The sequence below is a fragment of the Sarcophilus harrisii genome, chromosome 3 (genome assembly GCF_902635505.1).
Source record: "Sarcophilus harrisii chromosome 3, mSarHar1.11, whole genome shotgun sequence".
In the NCBI taxonomy this organism is placed as follows: domain Eukaryota; kingdom Metazoa; phylum Chordata; class Mammalia; order Dasyuromorphia; family Dasyuridae; genus Sarcophilus; species Sarcophilus harrisii.
This window is the reverse complement of record NC_045428.1, coordinates 590,264,316-590,284,298: the sequence shown is the minus strand read 5'-3', so window position 1 is coordinate 590,284,298 and position 19,983 is coordinate 590,264,316. Positions and strand designations below refer to the sequence as shown.

The window sequence follows — 19,983 nt, the reverse complement described above, 5'->3', positions numbered from 1 at the left end:
AAGAGGGGAGAGACTGAGGAAAATACTCAGCCCTTTGTCCTTCGGAAAAAAGCTCTTGGAAGGTCGGGATTGCTTTGTTTCTGCCTTACTCCGAGTGCCTGGCTGGTGTGAATGGGCTGTAAATTTTGCCTCAGTTTCCTCACCTTTGAAGGCGTGGAGGATCGGAGCGCGCTGAGCTCTGCGCGGCCGCCAGACGCCCAGCAGAGGACTTTGTCTACGACGGGACCTTTAAAATAAAACCGGAGGGCTAAGGAGGACGGCTTTCCCCGAGCCGTGGGCGGGCGCAGTCCGGAGGCGGGACTCCCGAGGACAGGCCTCCCGGGAGGTGGGGCCCGGCTGAGGCTGGGGGCAGGCGAGCGGAGCTCGGGCTTTAGATCCGGGCCCGAGGTTTCGCCGCGAGGCGCGCTTTTTGCCCCGCTCCCGGCCCGAGAAGACGCCCCCCGCCCCGGCAGCATGACCATCAAGAAGATCGCGCTCTTTGGAGCCACCGGCAGGACCGGGCTCGCCACGCTGGCTCAGGCTGTGCAAGCAGGCACGGGGCAGGGGCGCTGGGACCGGGGGCGGCTCTGGGGGGAACGGCGCGGGGGGCTCTGAAGGCGCAGAGAGGGGCGCGGAGGGGGCGGGGGGGGGCGCAGAGGGAGGGGCCGCGGAAGCCGAAAACGGAGGGCTCGAGGTCAGCGGGGAGAAGGCTCTGGCTCGGGAGGGCACGGGACGGGGCAAAGGGTACTGGGGCAAGAGGAGGCACTGGGAGACTGAGCTGGAGCAGACGGACTCGGGTGCCCCGGGGCAGCCGCGGGGATGGGGCACGGGGGTTCTGGAAACGGGGGCAGGATGGAGAGACTCGGGGCCATGGGGACGAGAGGCGGGACCGGGGGCTCTGCTGGGGACGTGGGAGTGAGCGCGGGGACGGGGCTGCGGACGGCATGAGGACGGAGCCAGAGCCACGATGGAGCTGTGTGGGGGCACATGGCTGGTTCAGAGGGAACCCCTGGCTTTCCGGGACACCCACAGGAGGTCTTGTGAAAACACAGGTCTAGAAGCAAAGTCATGACGGGGTCCCACATTGTCTCCAGCCTGGGCCACAGTGATGTATGATGTCAGCTTCTGCGCCGGGACCCCTTGGGCTAGGGCCCTGCCTGGGCTGGGAGCTTCCTTTGGGGAGAACTGTGAGGGGACACCAGGAAGCCCTGGGCCCCGCTCCCTGCCTAGTCCTCAGACTGGCAGCAAGCAGAAGCATTAACTGACCCAGGTGGGAAGCCAGATAACAGCTATCTGAGGCCCCACGGGGGTGAGTGGGGCCGTGCCTCTGGTATCTAGCCTGGGCACCTTTGAAATGGATACTCCCAATACTCTAGCCCAGACCAACACCCCTCCCATCCCCCAATGCCCAAGGGGTGCCCTTTTGTGACATGGGACATAGAGAGGAAGCCGAAAGGAGATGTTCTTGCTGACTAGGATTTCAAGAGTAGGGGGGCAATGTGAGGAGGGGAGGAAGTTGGGAGTTGCTGAGTCATTCCTTTCCTAACTTCCTCCTGCCCCCACCTTCTCCCTCCCTACTGCTCACCCTTGGGATTGCACCCCGGGAGCTAAGGCACATGATGGGGTGTGGGAGTCTGGACATCTGACCCCCCCCAGACCTTAGTTTCCCATGTCTCTATGATAAGGAGCCTCTGTTTTAGGGGGAGCCTGGTGCCTTGGAGCTGAGAAGGGAGAAACCTGGGGTTTGATGCCAGTTCCAACACATACTCATCGGAAAACTCTTGGTCAAGTCCCTGGGCCTCCGTTTCCTCCTTTGTAAAATGTGCCATCTTGCCTCCCTCGAGAGGAAAGGCCGTTCTAGAAATGGGCCTTATTTAACTATTAAGAGCCTGCTTGGTGTAGGTGGAAAGGAGAATTCTGGTTCTGTGCGATTCAGTAACCTTGAGGTCAGATCCTTGCCGCCTGTCTCCTGCATGCATTATTTACCTCCCCAGAGGAATTGGGGTCATGAGATCCTAGAACTAGAACTGAGATGGACCTCAAAGGCCATCTAGTCTGACTCCTTAATTTTACAGATGAGGAAACTGAGGCAAACAGGTTAAGTTGTTCAGGGTCACTTTGGTGGTAAAGAAAGGTTTCAGAGATAGCATTTGAATCCAGGTCTCTGACTCCAAATTTAGAACTTGCTTTCTATGATACCATCCTTGCTTCTCATACAATGTTAAAATCTTTTTTTTTCCTCCTCCTCTCCTCCTCCTTCTCCTCCTCCTCTACCTCCTTCTCCTCCTCCTCTTCTTCCTTCTTCTCCTCTTCCTCCTTCTCTTCCTCCTCCTCCTCCTTTTCCTCTTCCTTCTCCTCCTCCTTTTCCTCTTCCTCCTCCTCCTCCTTTTCCTCCTCCTTGGAGTTAAGTGACTTGATCTGCATGATCTCTTGGGAGACTCCTTGATCTTGGCCTTCCTCTCAGGCTACTCCTGACACATCCTGTTTATGTGTCATTTGGACATCCTTGTTTGCATGTTGTGTCCGTCTCCCATTAGATTTCAAGCTCTGGAAGAAAGCTTTGTCTCTCCCCTTCTTTGTACCCCAGGCACAGTACCTGACAGAGTATAGGTTTAATAAATTCTACTTGGTTGGTTGACATCGAGTCATTCTAAATCGCATTGCCTCAGGCTCCCAGTTCCCAGACAACCCCTGACCTCTCTATCTTTTTGTCTCTCGTCCATGTCTAGGTTATGAAGTGACAGTGCTGGTGAGGGATGCCTCCAAGCTGCCCTCTGACGGTCCCCAGCCAGCCCGGGTGGTGGTGGGTGATGTCCTCAAAGCAGCCAACGTGGAGGAGACCGTGGCAGGGCAGGATGCCGTCGTTATATTGCTGGGCACCGGCAGTGACCTGAGTACTGAACCTCCCCTGTGCCCCCGGCCTGTCCCTGTGCCCCGGCCCCCTCAGCCACAACCACCCCCGCCACCTCCACCACTCCCGCTGCCTCCACCCCCTCCAACAAGTGACCGTCACTCTCTGTCCTCCCCTCCAAGGTCCCACCACCGTGATGTCGGAGGGCACCCAGAACATCGTGGCTGCCATGAAGGCCCATGGCGTGTTCAAGGTCGTGGCCTGCACCTCGGGTGGGTGGAGCGGGGACTTTGGGCCTTCCTGGGGGCCTTAGCCAGCACTCAGAAGGTTGGAGGATGGGGGAACACTGGAAAAAGTGGGGGATCTGAAAAGGGTCACGAGTGTCATCCTCAAATCTTGATTGAGGGAGTACAAAGGGAGAAAATTGGGGGAGAAAAGAGCAGCCAAATTGGAAAGTTGTCTGGAGACCAGGCAAGGTGACTGATCTGGAAATACTTAGCTGGAATGGGGTTGGGTTGGAGAACTTTATATTTAACTATTTATTTTAACTATCTTTTAAGATTGGCCAGGCTCGGAGGCAGGAAGTCTTTAGACACTTTCTAGTTGTGTGGCCTTGAACAAGTTGCTTAATGTGTTTGCCTCAGTTTCCCCATCTGTAAAATGAAGAAAATAGTACTCGTTTCCCAAGGTTGCTGTGAGAATCAAATTAAGATACTGTTTGTAAAAGCACTTATCATATTTCCTGGAACATAGTAGGTACTATATAAATGTTAGCCCTTATTATCATATAAATGTTTCCTGTTATTATCATTAGTATGAGATAATATTTGTAAAGCACCTAGCACAGTGGCTGGCACATAGTAGGCACTTTATAAACGTTATCTATCATTATCATTATTCAGTGAGATAATATTGATAAAATGCTGAGCACATTGCCTGGCACATAGTAGGTGCTACCTAAATGTTATCATTATCATTATTAACAAGTGAGATAAACTTATGAAGTGCTTAGCACAGCACCTGGCACATATTAAGTCTGTATATAAATGTTAGCTATAATTACTATTATTATTTCAAGAAAGAGGAACTAGACTTATTCTGTTTTCCCCTAGATGGGAAAATTAGGTCCTTTGGGTAGGAGAAGCTTCAGGGAGGCAGATTCCAAATCAACCTCAGGGCCAACAAACGAGCAAAAACTGCCTAATGAAAATACGGGCAGGGGCAGCTAAGTGGCCCAGTGGCTAGAGCACCTGCACTGGAATCTGGAAGATCTGAGTTCAAATTTGGTCTCAGACATTTAACACTTCTGGCTGTGTGACCCTGGGCGAGTCACTTAACCCCAATTGCCTCAGCAAAAAAAAAAAAAAAAAAAAAAAAAAAAAAAAGAGGGAATGAGCTCCCCACCACTAGGAGTCTCTCATGGATGATGTGTGCCTGCTCCTAGAGGTAGTTGGCCAGGACTGCCTGCTCCGGTCTGTGACGCTGTTCCCTTCTTGCTCTCTCTGCAGCTTTCCTCCTGTGGGACCCAGCCCAGGTCCCTGCCCGCCTCCAGGCAGTGACCGATGACCACATCCGGATGCATAAGCTGCTGCAGGAGTCGGGTCTGCACTATGTGGCTGTGATGCCCCCACATATTGGTCGGTGATTTCGGGAAAGCAGGCCCTGGGCTCTCCCTTGTTCATCTGGGGGTGGGGGGTGGGAAGAAAGCTCAACTCCTCCGGGGACCTCTGAGAGCCCTTCCATGTAGTGGGGCCCCACCTGAGTTAGGGGTGGCCTTGGCCTGTTACAAACCTGATTCTGAGCCTCCTAGTTAGGCCACAGTCTCCAGGATGTGCCCTCAGTTAGAGCCCCAGAGGACACCTTCTCCCTTTTGGGAAGGGCAAGAGAGAAAAGGGCAGTCGAGCTCCAAGATGTCTTTTCTTCCTCTTCCCACTGCAGCCGGGGACCAGCCCCTGACCAAGGCCTACAATGTGACTGTGGACGGACGGGGGCCCTTCCGAGTGATCTCCAAACACGACCTGGGGCACTTCATGCTTCGGTGCCTCACCACAACCGAGTATGACGGGCATAGCGTCTACCCTTCCCATCAGTACACTTAGAGATGGCGGCCCCCGCTCTCCTGGATCGTGAGGGAGAAGGAGCATCGTGTGGGCCTGTCCTTGGAAAGCAGGGATGACACACTGCTGAAGAGGGCCAGGGCTGGCTACAAGAGGAAGGCAGAAAATAGAATAATAAAAAAGTACTGAGTCATATGGACTCCTGGACTTCTCTCCTTCTCTTCCCTCCCTCCCTTCCTCCTCCTCTCTCTCCCTCTCTTCCTTCTTTGTCTCCCCCACCTCTGTTCCTCGCTCTCCCTCCCCTCTCCTTTCCCTTTCTCTCCTTCCTTCTGTCTCTTTCTCTTTCTTTGTGCACATAACAATCTCTCTGGCTCATTTCTAATGTTTGCTCTCCAGGGAGGGTTCTCTTAGCTTTTCACTCCTTTAAAAAAATAAATAAATGAAACCAAAAACAAGCAAACTATAACTCACAAACACCCGGTAACCATCAATCAGCGTAATTAGTCATTTACAAAGGTATTACTGAAGATAGATGGCATGGTAAGAAAGTGAGTATAGGATAAAACTTGGGGTTCACTCTCCCACAAATACATATCCAGGCTGGGAGAAGGGTAAGCTCACATTTCAGAGGGCAAGACTGTGGGGCATTCAGCACCCAGGTTCTAGTATCGCTGGGCCTGGAAGTCTTTTCTTAGTAGAGTGCTCACATCCCAGATTCCTAGGCTGAGAACAGAGCAAGGACTTTGGAATTGCTTTGTTTCCTTCAGTGACCGCCTCCTAAGTATCCTTGGGTCCTTGGTCCCTCAACTGGGCCTCAAATTCTCCTGAACCAAGGAACTCTCTCACCTCCGGAGGGAAAGTCTCCCTCCGGGCAATTTCTGGGGAGAAATGCAGAAGCTGGGGCGGGGAAATCGATTTACCCCCCGCAGGGATCTCCAGCCTCATTCTGAGCGAGAGCCTGGATAGCCTTAAACTCCTTAGATTTCACTTTTTCAAGTTCTCCCACTGGCAAGGAGCCCCATGCCTCTGCTTAATTAGAAGTGGGTTTATCTCTGGTCAGGCCCCATTAATCCTTTGTAATCAGAAGTGGGGGTTGCAAGGAAATCGACCTCTTCTCCCTTTAATTCAGCTTTCCTCCAGTCTCTCTTCCTCCCTTTCTTTTCCCTTCCTGCTTTTCCCTCCTCTTCTTCCTTGCTTTGACTTCTCTGTTCCCTTCCTTGTCTTTCCTCGTCTCTCCCTCTTCTTCCCTTGGGTTGTCCTCGTTCCTCCTCTCTCTCCTCTCTCTGTCTTCTCTTGTCCTCTCTTGCTCTCTCTCTCTTTTCTCTCCTGTCTCTCTCTTCCCTCTGCTCTCTGTCTCTTCTCTCTTTCTCTGTCTCTCTCTGTCTCTCTCTGCTCTTCTCTGTCTCTTTCTCTCTGTCTCTCTCTCTGTCTCTCTCTCTCCTGTCTCTCTCTGTCTCTGTCTCTCTGTCTCTCTCTGTCTCTGTCTCTCTGTCTCTATCTCTTTCTCTCTCTGTCTCTCTCTTTCTTTCTCTCTCTGTCTCTCTTGTCCTCTGTCTCTGTCTCTGTCTCTCTTTCTCTGTCTCTCTGCCTCTCTCTCTCTCTCTCTCTGTCTCTCTCTTGTCTCTCTCTCTGTCTCTCTCTCTCTTTTCTCTCTGTCTCTCTCTGTCCCTCTGTCTCTGTCTCTGTCTCTCTTTCTCTGTCTCTCTCTGTCTCTCTCTGTCTCTCTCTGTCTCTGTCTCTCTCTGTCTCTGTCTCTGTCTCTGTCTCTGTCTCTGTCTCCCTCCCTGTTCTGGTCTCCCGGTCTCCATTTCACTTGTGGTTATTTATTTCTTTCCCTCTGCGTCTCCATGTCAATGTCTCTCTCTGCTTTCCTCCCCTCTCTCCATTCCCGTCTATCCCCCTCAGGGCTTTCTCCTTTTCTACCTTGCCTTTCCTGTTTTAACTCCCGCCTCTCCTTCCTCGTCTTTATCGCTACTAGTTCCCATGCCCTCGGACACCTGGCTGTGCGCGTGCACGTGTGCGTGCTCACGGGTGCGTGCGTGTGTATAAGTATGCGGAGGGGAGCGGCAGAGGGAGGCTCGGAACCCGGCCCCGCCCCCGCCCCGCCCCGCCCCGCCCAGGACAGACCCACCGCCTTCCCCAGCCTCGGGCGCCTCCAAGGCGGGGCCTCGGAGAGTCGGAGGAGGCAGGAGCCTGGTCGCTATGGCAACGCTACGCCTCTTCTCCTCCTCCGCCTCGGGCCGCTCTGATTGGCTGCCGGAGGGGCTGGGGACAGTTGCGTTAGCCGTCTCTTTACGCCTGCGCTGTCCATGCAGCCCGGTGCGAGGGGCGGGGCCGGGCGGGGTCCCCTTTCCGCCAGCCCTAGCGAAAATAACTCTTCTTCCCAACTCACCCCCTCCCTCTGGGCTCTTAGATGGTCCCGGGAGGAGGAACCTGCGCGGGCTCCGGGAGGCCGACCCGAGAGGCTAGTTAATCCGGTAGTCACGCGACTCAGGTCTTTAAATGGCCCGGGGCGCAGGTGAGGAGGAGGAGGAGCGAGAGACCAGCATCACCTGTAGTCCGATCGCTATCCTCGCCCAGCCAATCAGCGCGTGGCGCGGGTGAGGCTTCAGCCAGTCGCCGTGGGCGGCGGAGCTGTCGACCGGGCTGCCTGGGAGGGACAAGCCCAGGCTCCGGGCCCCTGCCCCGCCTCCAGTCCGGAGCCATGGAGCCCGGATCGGTGAGCTTGGGAGAAGTGGGCTGGGGGGGAGGAGCAGGAGGGAGAGCCCAGGGACCGGAGCTGCCCGAAGGCACCTGGGGGATTCGAGAGAAGATTGCTGGGGATCTGGGAGAATCGGGGCAGGTCTTGGGACCCTGGGAGATCCGAGTCAGAAGGGGGCGATGGCGGTGGCCATCCAAGCTCCAACCCCCGGGGGAGTGCTGGTCTGGCTTTGGGCGCCGCCGGACGCTTCTAAGGAGCCGCGCGCAGTCGTGAGTTCCAGCGGTGGGACTGGGGTTGAGGAGACCCGGGTTCAGTTCCAGTCTTTTCCCCTAATACTAGATATATGCCTGTGAGCACATCGTAACTTTTTTGACCCTCAGTTTTCCAGCCTGGGAAATGGGGAGAAACTTAGGGCGTTATTCAAACGCGTGAATGGTGATGAACCACACTAGAGGTGCCGAAAGGAAGCAGGCAGGGAGACCTCGGAGGCTGGAGACTGGTTTTAGAACCCTGGGGGGGGGGGGGCAGGGTCAGCCTGGCTTTATTTGGGAGAGGGAGAAGGGAGTGAAGGGCCCCTTTCTCCTGCCTATCTCTCAGGGATCAAGGGGCTTGTGTCTCTCTGCCTAACCTCCCCAGGCTCCCCCAGAAGAACACCGAACTTTCTCCGTAGCAACAGTCTGGAGCGGGGATGGGTGACTGGGGAATTTCGGGGAGTGGGGAGGAGCTACATTTTTGGGTAGTGTACTTTCCTCCCCCCCCCCTTCTTAAAAAGTTGAGAGAGGGGCGGAGCAGAAGGCTAAAGATGGAGTGGCCTTCTGGGAGTTGTAGTCCGTCGCTTAAATGGTTTCAGTGGCCCTCTCCCAAAACAGAACCGCACTCCATTCCCCAGTAGCCTCCGGGCTCACTCGCTGGGCGTGGCCTGGAGAGACGGGGCCCTCTGATTGGAGAACTGACCAAAAGGGGCCTGTCCAATTCTAATGGAGGGGAGGAGCAAGAGAGTGCTCTGGAGTAGGTGCTTCGCCCCGAGGGGGGGGCCGCCTCTGGGGCACGTAGGAGCCATAAGCATTTCTTAGCTGTACTGGGTCCTTTCCATTTTTGAGTCTTGTCCAATGAGAATCTAGAGAACCGGTTCTAGTCTTGAATTGCCAGTGAATGACTAATTGGGGCAAGTTCCTTCCCTCTCTCTGCCCCTCAGTTTCCCCCTCTGTAAAATGAGGGGATCCTCCCGAAATGAGCCCGGAGGGATCAAAGTCCCGGGATTTCAAAATCATAGGACCTAGAAGGGACCTGAATGATCATCTTACAGAAGATCTCCTTAAAATGTTCACTACTTAGGAGTAGTTGCTGAGGGTCAACAAAAGGGGACTCCTACTGAGATATTAAACGGATGAAGGCCTGTGATCTTATTGGTAAAGGAAAAATGGGTATCATGCTGGGGGAGAGGGGTCAGAGGGACTGAGTTCAAATCCTGATTTAGTCAGGTCTCTAGTTAAACCATCAAACTTTTCTGTCTAAATTTCCTCGTTTGTAAAATGGGAAAAAAAACTCAGACAAACTGGTTTCCAGTCTCCTAGTTCCTTTTCAAATCTAAATTCACCATCCCAAGCGAGGCTAGTGCCTTACCAATGCAGGGTCAGCAATTTACAGTCTGAGATTTACCACAGGCATTTAAAAATAAAATGACTCACCCACGATCTCATCATAAGAACTGTGAAAAGGTAGGATTTGAACCCAGAACTCTCTGGTTTTGAAGCCAATTCTCTCCACCCATTGCTTCAGCCTGTTTCTCATACTATGATAATATAAAAGCCAAATCCAATGCATTTCCCTCTTTTTTTTTTTAAAGGATAAAAGAGAGCATCTCTAAGCTAATAGTTTATCCTTTCCTTGTCAGCTCCAAAATTCCTTCTACCAGTTTTCCGAAGAGGACCCTTGCTTGAATCTTCAGTCCAACCCCGTGGCTTTACCGAGGGACAAAAGGGAGGCTTAAAGTGGGTGATCTTCTCAGCCAAGACCACATAGCAAGTCAGTGGCAGAAGCTAGACTGAGGCTCAGGGGCCCTGTGAGGGACAGACAGGCCTCCTAACTCCTGCCTCCTCTCCTATCAGGGAACAATGGTGGTCGGTGTGAAGCGCAAGCATCCCGGGGACCATGGGGATCCGGAAGAGGTGGAGGCTGGAAAGGAGTCCCAGGAGCAGGCCGCCTTCTCCCAGTCCAACCTGTGCCAGACCTTACTTCAACTTTCAATGGACAAATTCCAGCTAGGCCCACCTAGCCTCCTACGGCAAGTGCTCATCACCAACACCCTGAACCACCTCAGGGAGAAGATGAACCTGGAGGGGAGCCCAGCCCCCTGCCAGGGAGCCGGGCTGGAGATGCTTTTCCCCTTCACCGCCCAGTCGGCTAACATCTTGCTCAGGGAGCTGGAGGAGCTCTTAGGCTTACGAGCCGCTCAGGACTGCTGTGAGCCCCCAGATGGGACGTGTGCCTCTACCTCCGCTGATGGCCTGTTGGGAGACTGCCAGCAAATACTTCCGCCTCTTGGGGCCTTCATTTCCCCACCGGTCAGGGCTGAGGAGCCTCTCCTGGGCAGCTTTGAGATCATGAGCCACAGGTACCTCGGAGACCTGGTTCCTCAGGACTTCTTCACTGACATGGACACCTCAGATGTGGAAAGGGAGCCTTGGCCCTCCTCTTCAGCCTTTGCCTCTTCCTCTGGGGCAGTCTGCTTCCCGGGACAGTCTGCCGCCGAATGGGACTGGACCGAACTGGACCAAATCTTGGAGATCATCAAGGGCTCATAAGACTGGGCTGGGGGGTGGGACCCCAAATTCCCTAGTTGGGATTTGGAACCCGTCCCTTCAGACGCTTGCTAACTCTGGACAGTGTCAAGAAAGTGGTCTCCAAAGATTTCCTATCTCAGGAATCTGGGGGGGAAGCTTCCTAGTGATGGGGGGTGAAAGCCTCCTCTCTTAGGGATCTTCTGCCCTGGTCTCACTGCCTGCTGAGGGCAGAACAATTGAATGTATTTCCCTTTCCTATTGGCTTGATGGAACTCTGCTCCCTTGCTGACACTCAATCACCCTGACAGGCCCAAGGCATGCCGGGGCCAAACACTTTGGGGCTACTGTTCCCCTTCCAGTTAACCCTGTGTCTTCTGGGAACCTGGTTCCCAGGTGGGATATTGTTTAAAATGTAAAGTTCTCTGGGAGCAGGTTTTTTGGGGGTCTCCGGAGGCAGCCTCAGTTTTAGTTCAGTAATCACAAGTGCAGCTGGGGATTAAAAATCCGAATCCTTTATTGTCTCCTTCCCGGGCCCGGTTAGCTTTCTCAGAGGCCTCCTTGATTCCCAGAGCTTAAGCTGCCTTCCCTGGCTTGTGACTGACTCCTGGCTGAGGTTCCCAGAGCTTCTAGTGGGCTTGACCTCAGAGGAGCTTGTCAGCTCCTCCTGCTATATACTCTCTTAAAGGTGTGAATCTTGTGGAATTAAGAGTAAGGACTAAATACATGTAAATGAGAGAATCTTTATCTCATCAATTCCACTTACTTAGCCTAGTGAGACTCCAAAGGCCCTGGTGCTCTCTCCTTTTTCCCTTGACTCGGAGTCAGATCCAAAGAAGCTGGTCTGAGTTGAGTAACTGCCTAGGGGAGGAAGGGGGCAGGGCAGGGCAGGGCTGAAGGCCAAGAGGCCTCAGGGGAGACAAAGTCCACATTACTGGGAGGAGGGGCTGTAGACCAACCCCCCCCTCCACCCATCTCCCAGAGTTGACAGGTATGAAAACAGTAAAAACTTACATCTTCTTCTTCCCCCTCCCCACGCCGGTGCCTGGCCATAACTGTGAACCCCCATCCTTTCTCTGTGCCCCTCCTTTGACCTTATTCACCCCCTTCCCTACCCAAAGTGGCCTCGATGAAGTGCAATAGGGATGAAGGAATCTTCATCTGCGGTCACCCTTTTTTGATTCTATCTCCAAAAGGCCTATTTCATCTGGATTTTGTGAATAAAACCTTCATGTTCCATAATGCGCCTTTAATCCCTTCTTCCCATCATGCTTTTGGCCTGGAGCCTCTGGTGGGTCGGAACAGGTGGCCCTCCATATAGGGCCTGGGTCAGGTGTTTTCTTTTTCCACCAGGCCCTCCCTGCCTTTAGGGTTACTGCAGGATGGGAGGGTGGGGGCAGGGTGGTCAGTTTAAACTTCTTCATTGGAAGGGGCCTTAGACATATCATCCAACCTCTGCATCTTAGAGAGGGGGAGATTTAGACTAGGAAGGGAAAGAGTCTTATTAGAAGTCTCCCACCGTGGAGCCCTGGGAGCCTCTTTCTGGAAACTTTTCATCATCGTTTTTCATAATTTGATAATAATTCATGTTTACCATGTTGGAAATGAACATCTTAGGACGATCATTTCCAACGTAGAGAACACAGATTGAAACTGTGATTTGGGGAGGAGGGAGGGAGAGGGGGAATCTCCTCAGTAATTTTAAAGAATGGGAAAGGATCCTGGGACTAAAAAGTTTGCCTTTGTGGGGTGTAGTAAATGCCGGAGGAAATTCTTTTCCTCCGCGGGGGGAGGGGCGTTTGTGGAGAGAGTAAGGCAGGCTGGGATTTCGTGTCTCCCTCCTGACTGTAATCCACTTTATTTGGGAGGAGGCCTGGACGGGGCTGGCCGAGCTCCACCCAGACCCTCCAAAGCGCTGGCCCTCCAAGCAGGCTCTGCTCAGCTGTGAGGAGAGAGCAGCCCCCGCTGCCCCCTCCCCCGCTGCAGGGCTCTCTCCTCCGGGCGGAGTTGAGGGGCAGCGCCTGGCCACTTCTGGATGCCCTCCTGGGAAAGCTGGGCCCCTTCCGTCGCCCCACCCACGCTGGGGCCCCGCTCGCTCCTCCCGGGCCGGCCCAAGACTTTTCCTGCCCTAATAAAGGCCCGAGGTGGCGGCTTGGGAGACACAGGCCGGGCTGGCTCCTTTTAACTTTCGTTTCTGGGCCTAGGGCAGGCCTCCCTCGCCTGCTCCGCAGCTGCCAAGGAGTGGGGCACTGACAGGGCTCAGCTGCTCAGAGTCGCCCAATGGCAGCGCCCCGAGGCTCGGCTCCATTGCCAGCCTGCAGGAGCCGGGAGGGGTCCCCGGATCCGGGGTCTGCCACAGCCTCAGCGACCCCCCAGCCCCCCCTTCCACGTGAAACCCAGAAAGGGGCGGGCCCTGCCAAGATCCCACAGGCTGCCGGGCCCCGGACCGCCCGCCTCAGAGCCGGGGCTGGCCGTAACCGTCCGAGACCCCCCCCCCAGCGCTCGATGAGGGGGCTTTTTGCGGCAGCCGGGCCGGGGGGAGGGGAGGGGAGATGTAGAAGGGGAAGGGGCTCCGCGATGCCCTTTCCGCCCGGATTCCGGGGGCCGCAGTCTTTGCGGCACAAACGGGGGGGAGGGAGACGGCTCTGCGGGCGGGGGGAGCTTCTAGCGAGACACAGGTGCCTGGGGGTCTTGTCAACTCAGGCGGAAGAGGCTCCTGGGGGGGGGGAGGGATACGTTCTCCAGCTCCTTCATCCAGCCCTTCCCAAGTGCCCAAGAACGGACCCCCGCCCTGGCTCTCCCTCGCCCGGAGAGCGACAGCTGAGAGCGAGCCCAAGGCGGCTGGCCAGGCAGAGAGTGCCCCCGTCCCGGGCCTCTCGGCCTCGGGAATCCAGCCTCGGGCGGCCTGTCTCTGCTGGCCCCGCCTCCCCTCCTAGACACGCCCCTTGCTTGGAGCGAACCAATCCCGCTGCGAGGGGCGGAGTCTCCTAGGGGCGGGGCAGAAGCGGAGGAAAGTAGCAACCCCCCGACTGTGCGTTGGGGCCAGTGCAGCTTCTAGCGACCCAGGGGCCAGCCGCGGGAGGAGCGAGAGCGCGAGCTATGCGGTCGCCGCCGCCGCTTCCTGATTGGCTGCTGCTGGCGTCGCGGACCCTCTGATTGGCAGCCGACGAGCCGGGTATGTAAATGAGGCGAAGGGAAAGGGGGGAAGGGGGGCCGGGTTTGGGGGCCGGCGGGGGGATCGCCGTCCGGGGCGCGTCCGAAGCCGGGGCGGCGTCCGATGCTCGCGCCGCGGCCTCCGGGCGCCAGGCCCGTCCCGGGCGGCCGCCGCGGTCGCTGGCGCCTGCTCGGGCCCCGGGTGAATCACGCCCCAGCCCCGGGGAAGGGGAAGGGGAAGGAGGCGGGGCGCGGGGGCGCCGGCTCCCTGGCTCCGGCTGCGTGACTCACCCGCCCCCGCGGCCGCCGCCGTGCCGGGCCGGGCCGGAAGCGGAGCGGAGGCCGGGCCGGGCGGGGACCAGCGGGGCCGGGCCGGGGGCGCCCGCGGGCGGGGGCGGGGCGGGCAGTCAGCACCTCCCTCCGTGCCGACCCTCCAGCCGCGGCCCCTGCGCCTTCCCCGGCCAGGAAACGGAGCCCCTGCGCGGTTGGGGGCCGGGGTCCTGGGGGGCCGGGGTCCTGGGGAGCGGGGTCCGGGGGCCTGTAACAAGCTGGTGACCCCCGGACTCCTTCCGGGAATCACGTTCTAAAGCACACGGAATCAACACTCTCAGAGTTAACCAGAACTGGAACTCGGTTACGAAAATGAGTGTGGGAGAGCCCGGCTCGGCCCCTGCCCTAGCGGCCCCTCGGGCCCGCCGCGGGCTGGGATCCCTGGCGGGAGGAGAGGGCTTTTCCGGGGCCGCGGGAGGGCGGCGGGAATCTCCTCCCTGACCCCAGACCCCCGCTTCTTCACAGACCCATGTTGTGCAAAGGCGTGAAGCGCAAGCGCGAGGAGGAAGAGGAGCAGGAGCCCGCCTCGCAGGACTGGTGGCTGGAAGAGGCCAGCTCTAGCCCGAGCCCCCAGGCGGAGGCTAGCCCCGCACCCCTGCCCCCCAGCTCCCTCTTCAATCTCTCCATCTTCAAGCTCCACCATGGGCTGCGCAGGGGCGAGCCGGACCTCCGCCACCTCGTCCTGGTGGTCAACACCTTGAGGCGCATCCAGTCCTCTATGGCCCTGGAGCCCTCCGCCCCAGAACCCCCTTCTCCAGCTCCCGTCAGCCCTCTCCCGGTGGTCCCCGACGCCCCCATGTGCACCTCGGTCTCGACCCTCCTGGACGACCTGAGTCACATCGAGGGGCTCAGCGACACTCAGACGGCCTTCCCTGAAGACGCCCCCCTGAGCCGGCCCCCTGAGCCGGGCCTGGACCCTGGGCGACCAGCCCCTCTGGGCTCCTTGGAGATCCTCCTCGAGGATGGATTGGAGGGTCTTTTTGATGATATCGACACCTCCATGTATGACTGTGAACTCTGGCCCAACCTTAAAACAGACTCTGGGGAAACTGAGGACAAGACGCAGGGGCCGGGACTGGACGTGTCTGAACTAGATTACCTCATGGATGTGCTGGTGGGCACACAGACTTTGTAGGGGGACCAGAAATTGGTTTCCTCTTGCCCCCAAGAGGCCTGAAATGGACCAGGGGTCGTGGGGCTGCTGGGAATTGTGGGGTGGGGAGCGTGAACGGTTTTTAAGATGAAAACAATTAATATATGAAGCAATGTGTCTGTCCCTTGTGTCTCTCTTCCTCTTCTCACCCGGTGTATTTTAAGTGAATATTGATCCTCCTTGCAAGGGAGGTGGAGGTTGTTTGCTTCTCTGCCTCAGTTTCCCCAGCTGGAAGATGAAGAGGCGGGAATCTCATGGTCCACATGCTGCCTCTCATTCTGTCTACTTTGTCTGGATCTCAGTTTCCCTTTGGGTGTGGAGAGGAATATATGTCTTCCAAGATCTCGGCTAGCTCTGTTCTAGTTCTGTTCTAAAGTCACACAAAGTAATACGCAATCTCAGAACTGGGAGGGATAATGGAATAAAGGCTTCTAGGGATGGATGGATGGGTGGATGGATGGGTGGGCGGCACATTACAGGAGGAGCCAGTGTGCCCACTGCTGTTAAACTCTGAAAATGCCCACACTCCTCCCCTCAAAGAGCTTACATCCTGATTGGGGAAATTACTAAATATATGGGGGCTGGAAAGAGAAATTCAAGGAGTCTGGAGTGAGGGGAGGGATCCACGGCTGGGTTCCTTCCCAAAATGGTGATCCTACCCTGGAAGTCTCCAATGAGAAGAGGAAGACGAGAACTGCTTCCGTTTTGTGCTATAGTTTAGATACTTAGGAGGTGCTTAATAAATGTTTGGCCCATCCCTGTACCCAGCCAAAAATAACTTTTACTGTAGCTATTCCCCAACTTTGGTCTCAGGATCCCTTTATATTCTTGGAAATCAAAGATCATCCACCCCTTTGTTTGCCTCTCTTAACCTCAGCTTCCCCAACTGAGAAATGAGAGAGTTGGTTTCTATGGTTTCTTGAGGGCTGTGGGTTATAACTATTGATATTTATAAAGTAGTTTAAGATCCCCCAATCTCAAGTCCCCAGTTTCAGGACCACATTTGGGGAGCCTCCATTCTCCTCTCTACTAAGTGGCCATCCATCTTTCAGGTGGAAATGTCAGTGATGGGGAAGTCACTCCTCCCGGGAAGCGGCCCGTCCCACTTGGGGGAGACTTTTGTCTCCCACGGAGCCCAGCATTGGCCCTTCTGGCCCAGCCATTCTGAGGGCCCCGAGACGCTGCCTCTGGGTCCCCTGCCTGCGGGAGCTGTGGCCGGGCCACATTCCTCCCGCCACTTAGTCGTTTGGAATGAGCCGGGCTGGGCGGGGTCCCTGCACACTCAGCAGCCTGGCATGGGCACTGGCGTGCTTTCTGGGATTGGGGAGATGGGAGGATGGGGGCAGAGGGGGGAGGAGCCGGGATGGCCAAAGCTGGAGCCCTGGGGAGGGAAGATGCTTAAAAAGAAATCCTGTCCCAGAACCCCCAGGCTGGGGGGAAGGAAGGCAAATAAATGGCCCCACTGCTGAGTTCGGGAAAGGAGAGGTCCTAGTTCTCTGGGATCCCGCGGGATGGGGGTCGGGGAAGCTCCGCTGAGGGCTTAGGAAAAATGCTCCCGTGCCAAGCAGGGAGGTGCCCTGGCAACACCCCTGGGCCCAGAGCTGGGGATCTGGGCTACCCGTGAGGCCCCGGGCCGCTTTGGGCCTTCGGCCTCAGTCTCCCCATCTTTAAAATAGGGGGCTGGGGGAGGGGGCGCGGCTTACTCCGCGGACTTTTCAGTTCCTCCCAGATCTAGATGCTTTTCTCCTCAGGCTGCCGAGGAGCCCCAAACAGGTCCCTTCCTGTCTGGCCGGGCCTGGCCCAACCCTCCATCCTCCCGAGCTCAGCTTCCTGCCCTGTAGAGGGGGAGGGGGCGGGGCCAGGGAGCCCTAAGATCCTGCCCCTCCCAGGAGGGAAATGGGCCGGGCCTTTGAGGGACCTCAGAGGGGGAGGAACCCTGAGGCCGAAGGGAGCAAAAGATACCTCCCCGCTTGGGGGGAGGACCCTTGTTTGGGATTCTCACTTACCAGGGTGGGATCTGGGGCGGGGCCTTTGAGCCCAGGAACCCAAAAAAGACTGATGCAGCTGGAGGGGGTCTAGGCAGCAAGAGTTAGAAGAGCTCTTACAAAGGGAGCTGCTATAGAACCTTAGAATGGGGAAAGTGAGAACTCGGTGGGGGGCCAGAACAGGGGGGGGTGGAGGGGTTTTAGGACAGGGGGAATTTTGGGGGGCTAGAAAGAGGGGGGGTGGGGTTAAAAAAAGGGGTTCAGTGGGAGGGGAGAACAGGTGGGCGTGTGGGGGGGTTAGAAAGGGGTGTGTGGAGGGGCAGAAAGGGGTGGGGTGGGGGGGCTTAGAACAGAGGGTGTCAGTGTGGGGGGGGGCTTAGAACAGGGGGGTTCAGGGGCTGGGAGGCTTTAGAAGGGGGAACTGGGGGGCCTAAAGGGGGAAGGTGGGGGGGCTTAGAACAGAGGGTGTAAGTGGGGGGGGCTTAGAACAGGGGGTGTCAGTGGGGAGGGGGCTTAGAACAGAGGGTGTCAGTGTGGGGGGGGCTTAGAACAGGGGGTGTCAGTGTGGGAGGGGGAACAGGTGGGCCAGTGGGGGGGCTTAAACAGGGGTGCCAGGGGGGGGGCGAACAGGGGGGCGTGGGAGGGGCTTGAACAGGTGGGCAGTGTGGGGGGGGCTTAGAACAGGGGGCCGTGGAGGGGCAGAACAGAGGGGGCATGGGGGGGGGCTTAGAACAGAGGGTGTAAGTGTGGGGGGGGCTTAGAACAGGGGGTGTCAGGGCTGGGAGGCCTTTGACAGGGGGACGTGTGGGGGGCTTTAAAGAGGGGAAGTGTGGGGGCTTGAAAGAGGGGGGTGTGGGGGGGCGAACAGGGGTGCTGGGGAGGGGGCTGAACAGGTGTCGTGGGGGGGCGAACAGGGGGGCAGTGGGAGGGGGGCGAAACAGTTGTGTGTGGGGGCTTTGGAACAGGGGTTTCGGGGAGGGGTTAAAGAGGGGTGTCTGGGCTGGGAGGGGGCTTAGGACAGGGAATTGGAGCCATAAAAGTGCTGGCAGGAGCATCTCTTGCAAGGCCCTCACTTTGGCTGAGATGGAGACAAGGCCCTAAGAGGGAACGAATCTGCTCCAAGCCCCGGACACTGAAGATGACAGGGGGTCCTGGGCCTCTCTCTCATGTCCCAGGTGCCCCAATTAGCCCCTCGGCCCCCCGGGAGGCCTTTCCGGATGTTCTCCTTGTTTTCACTTTATGCTCTTGGACAGGCCCCCTCCCTGAGCCTCAGTTTCCCCACCTAGGGGAGAAGGGCTGCGTGAGGTCCCTCCCACCCAGCTGCTTAGACTGCTCCGGGCGAGGTCAGGCTGCCCATTGTGTCCGGCCCTGCCTCTTGCCCACATTCCCAGAGCCCACACCATTCCTGAGCAAGCCGCCCTCCCACCCGCTCAAAGGGCCTCTGTCTCTGCCAGGCCCCGAGCACTCCGAAGGGCGGGCAGCGAGCCCCCTGGCTTCCTCCTTTCCCTCCGGGGCTTAATGCTCCCTGGGGATCGGAGGGTGCTGGGCCGGGGAGGGGGAGGGTGGAGGGGCAGAGATGAGACTTGGGGGGCCCTGAGGTCACAGGGACAGGTCTGCGGAGCTGCTAAAAGGAGGCAAGATGGAGCAGATTTGAAGGAAAGATTGAGGGCTGGGGGGCAGGAGATCAACCAGGTCCCTGCCTGGGGCAGGGGGAGCTGTTGGGATGGAAGGGGGCTGTGCCTGAGGGGCCATGCCCAGCGCCCAGTGCCCAGCACCCAGTGCCCACTGGTGAGCTGTCCCAGGCTGCTGGGAAATCTATCTGCACATCCCCTCCTTCCCCTCCCTGTGCAGGATGTCCTGTGTTTACATCCCTGGGCTGCTCCTTCCCCTCCCTACCCTTCCCCAGACCCTCCCCATCCCAAGATTGCTCCCTCTGCTTGGCCCGACCCCACCCCGCCAGGCCCTCTGGTCTATCTCTTCCCCTGACAAAGTCGGGGTCACTGAGGCTCCATGGCTGACCCCAAAGCAGCCGGCACGGGGCAAAGGGTCCTCCCCAGAGCCCGAGGGCCCAAAGGAAGCTGGGACCCGAGGCTCCCCTGTGAAGGCTGGGCAGCCACCGCCCCCCTCCCTTTCCCCAGCGCCCCCCTTCCCGTCCCCACCGCCCCCCCTCCCCTGGGAGCTCAGTGCCAGGGTCCAGCCTGGCTGCCTGCCCAAAGCTCGTTTCCCAAAGCTCAGCAAATTCCGACTTCCCCATTGGTGGCTGGGAGTAGGCAGGGAAGGGGGGATGGGGCATTTTTAGGGGAGGAGGGGGAGCCATGTTCTCTCTCTCTCCCCTCCCCTCCCACCAAGGGAAGAGAACCTGGAGCTCCTGCCCCGCCAATCCCCCAGGAGCCCACTGAGGGCAACAGACTCCCGGGGCCCAGAGAGTCCGTGCAGGGCCAACCTGCGGCCTGGGGACCCACAGAGCCGGCCTCTGGTCCCCATCCTGCCACAGGGTGGGTAAGCCTGGAACCGGCTTCTGGTGCTTCATCTGTCTAATGAATGGGGCGGACCCAAGGGTCTCTAAGGTCCTTCCATTACTGATGTTCTGTCTTCTACGTTCTGACCTCCATTCTGGGCCCCCCCTGGCCCCCTGGTCGGGTTCTAGGCCCTCCCGTTCCAGGCTCCTTGGCTGGGCCCCAGGCCCTCTGGTTCAGCCCTTTTGGTCGGGTTCTAGGGCCCCTCCGGTTCCAGCGTTCCTTGGTCTGGGTTCTAGGGCCCCTCCGGCCAGCTCCTTGGTCTGGATTTGGCTCTGGTTCTGGCGTTCCTTGGCTGGGCGGGCCCCTCCAGCGCCTTGGTCTGGGTTCTAGGGCCCCTCCGGTTCCAGCGTTCCTTGGTCTGGGTTCTAGGGCCCCTCCGGTTCCAGCGTTCCTTGGTCTGGGTTCTAGGCTCCTCTGGTTCTGGCGTTCCTTGGTCTGGGTTCTAGGGCCCCTCCGGTTCCAGCGTTCCTTGGTC

General features: G+C 57.5%; 3 protein-coding genes across 7 annotated transcripts; all 3 read left to right on the top strand.

The window, feature by feature from the left end:
- Positions 1-304: 304 nt before the first annotated feature.
- Positions 305-5,086, top strand: BLVRB (biliverdin reductase B). Its single transcript, XM_031963179.1, has 5 exons — positions 305-532; positions 2,709-2,873; positions 3,013-3,102; positions 4,339-4,467; positions 4,769-5,086. Exons 1-5 carry the CDS (start codon positions 454-456, stop codon positions 4,927-4,929), a joined length of 624 nt encoding a protein of 207 aa, XP_031819039.1. The 5' UTR covers positions 305-453; the 3' UTR covers positions 4,930-5,086.
- A 2,093-nt stretch (positions 5,087-7,179) lies between these two features.
- On the top strand, positions 7,180-11,610 carry SERTAD3 (SERTA domain containing 3). Of its 4 annotated transcripts, none has more exons than XM_012547092.3 (2): positions 7,180-7,606; positions 9,697-11,610. In XM_012547092.3, exons 1-2 carry the CDS (start codon positions 7,592-7,594, stop codon positions 10,390-10,392), a joined length of 711 nt encoding a protein of 236 aa, XP_012402546.1. In that variant the 5' UTR covers positions 7,180-7,591; the 3' UTR covers positions 10,393-11,610. The 4 variants fall into 4 exon arrangements, with proteins under 4 accessions (XP_012402546.1, XP_012402547.1, XP_003766742.1 ...); XM_012547093.3 differs by having other exon boundaries at positions 9,483-11,610; XM_003766694.4 differs by lacking the exon at positions 7,180-7,606 and adding an exon at positions 7,613-7,857.
- Positions 11,611-13,376: 1,766 nt separating this feature from the next.
- SERTAD1 (SERTA domain containing 1) lies at positions 13,377-15,113 on the top strand. 2 transcript variants are annotated; one of them, XM_031963177.1, is made up of 2 exons: positions 13,377-13,543; positions 14,317-15,113. In XM_031963177.1, the coding sequence occupies exon 2, from the start codon at positions 14,321-14,323 to the stop codon at positions 14,984-14,986; it is 666 nt and encodes a 221-aa protein (XP_031819037.1). In that variant the 5' UTR covers positions 13,377-13,543; positions 14,317-14,320; the 3' UTR covers positions 14,987-15,113. The 2 variants fall into 2 exon arrangements, with proteins under 2 accessions (XP_031819037.1, XP_031819038.1); XM_031963178.1 differs by lacking the exon at positions 13,377-13,543 and adding an exon at positions 13,596-13,723.
- Positions 15,114-19,983: the final 4,870 nt, after the last annotated feature.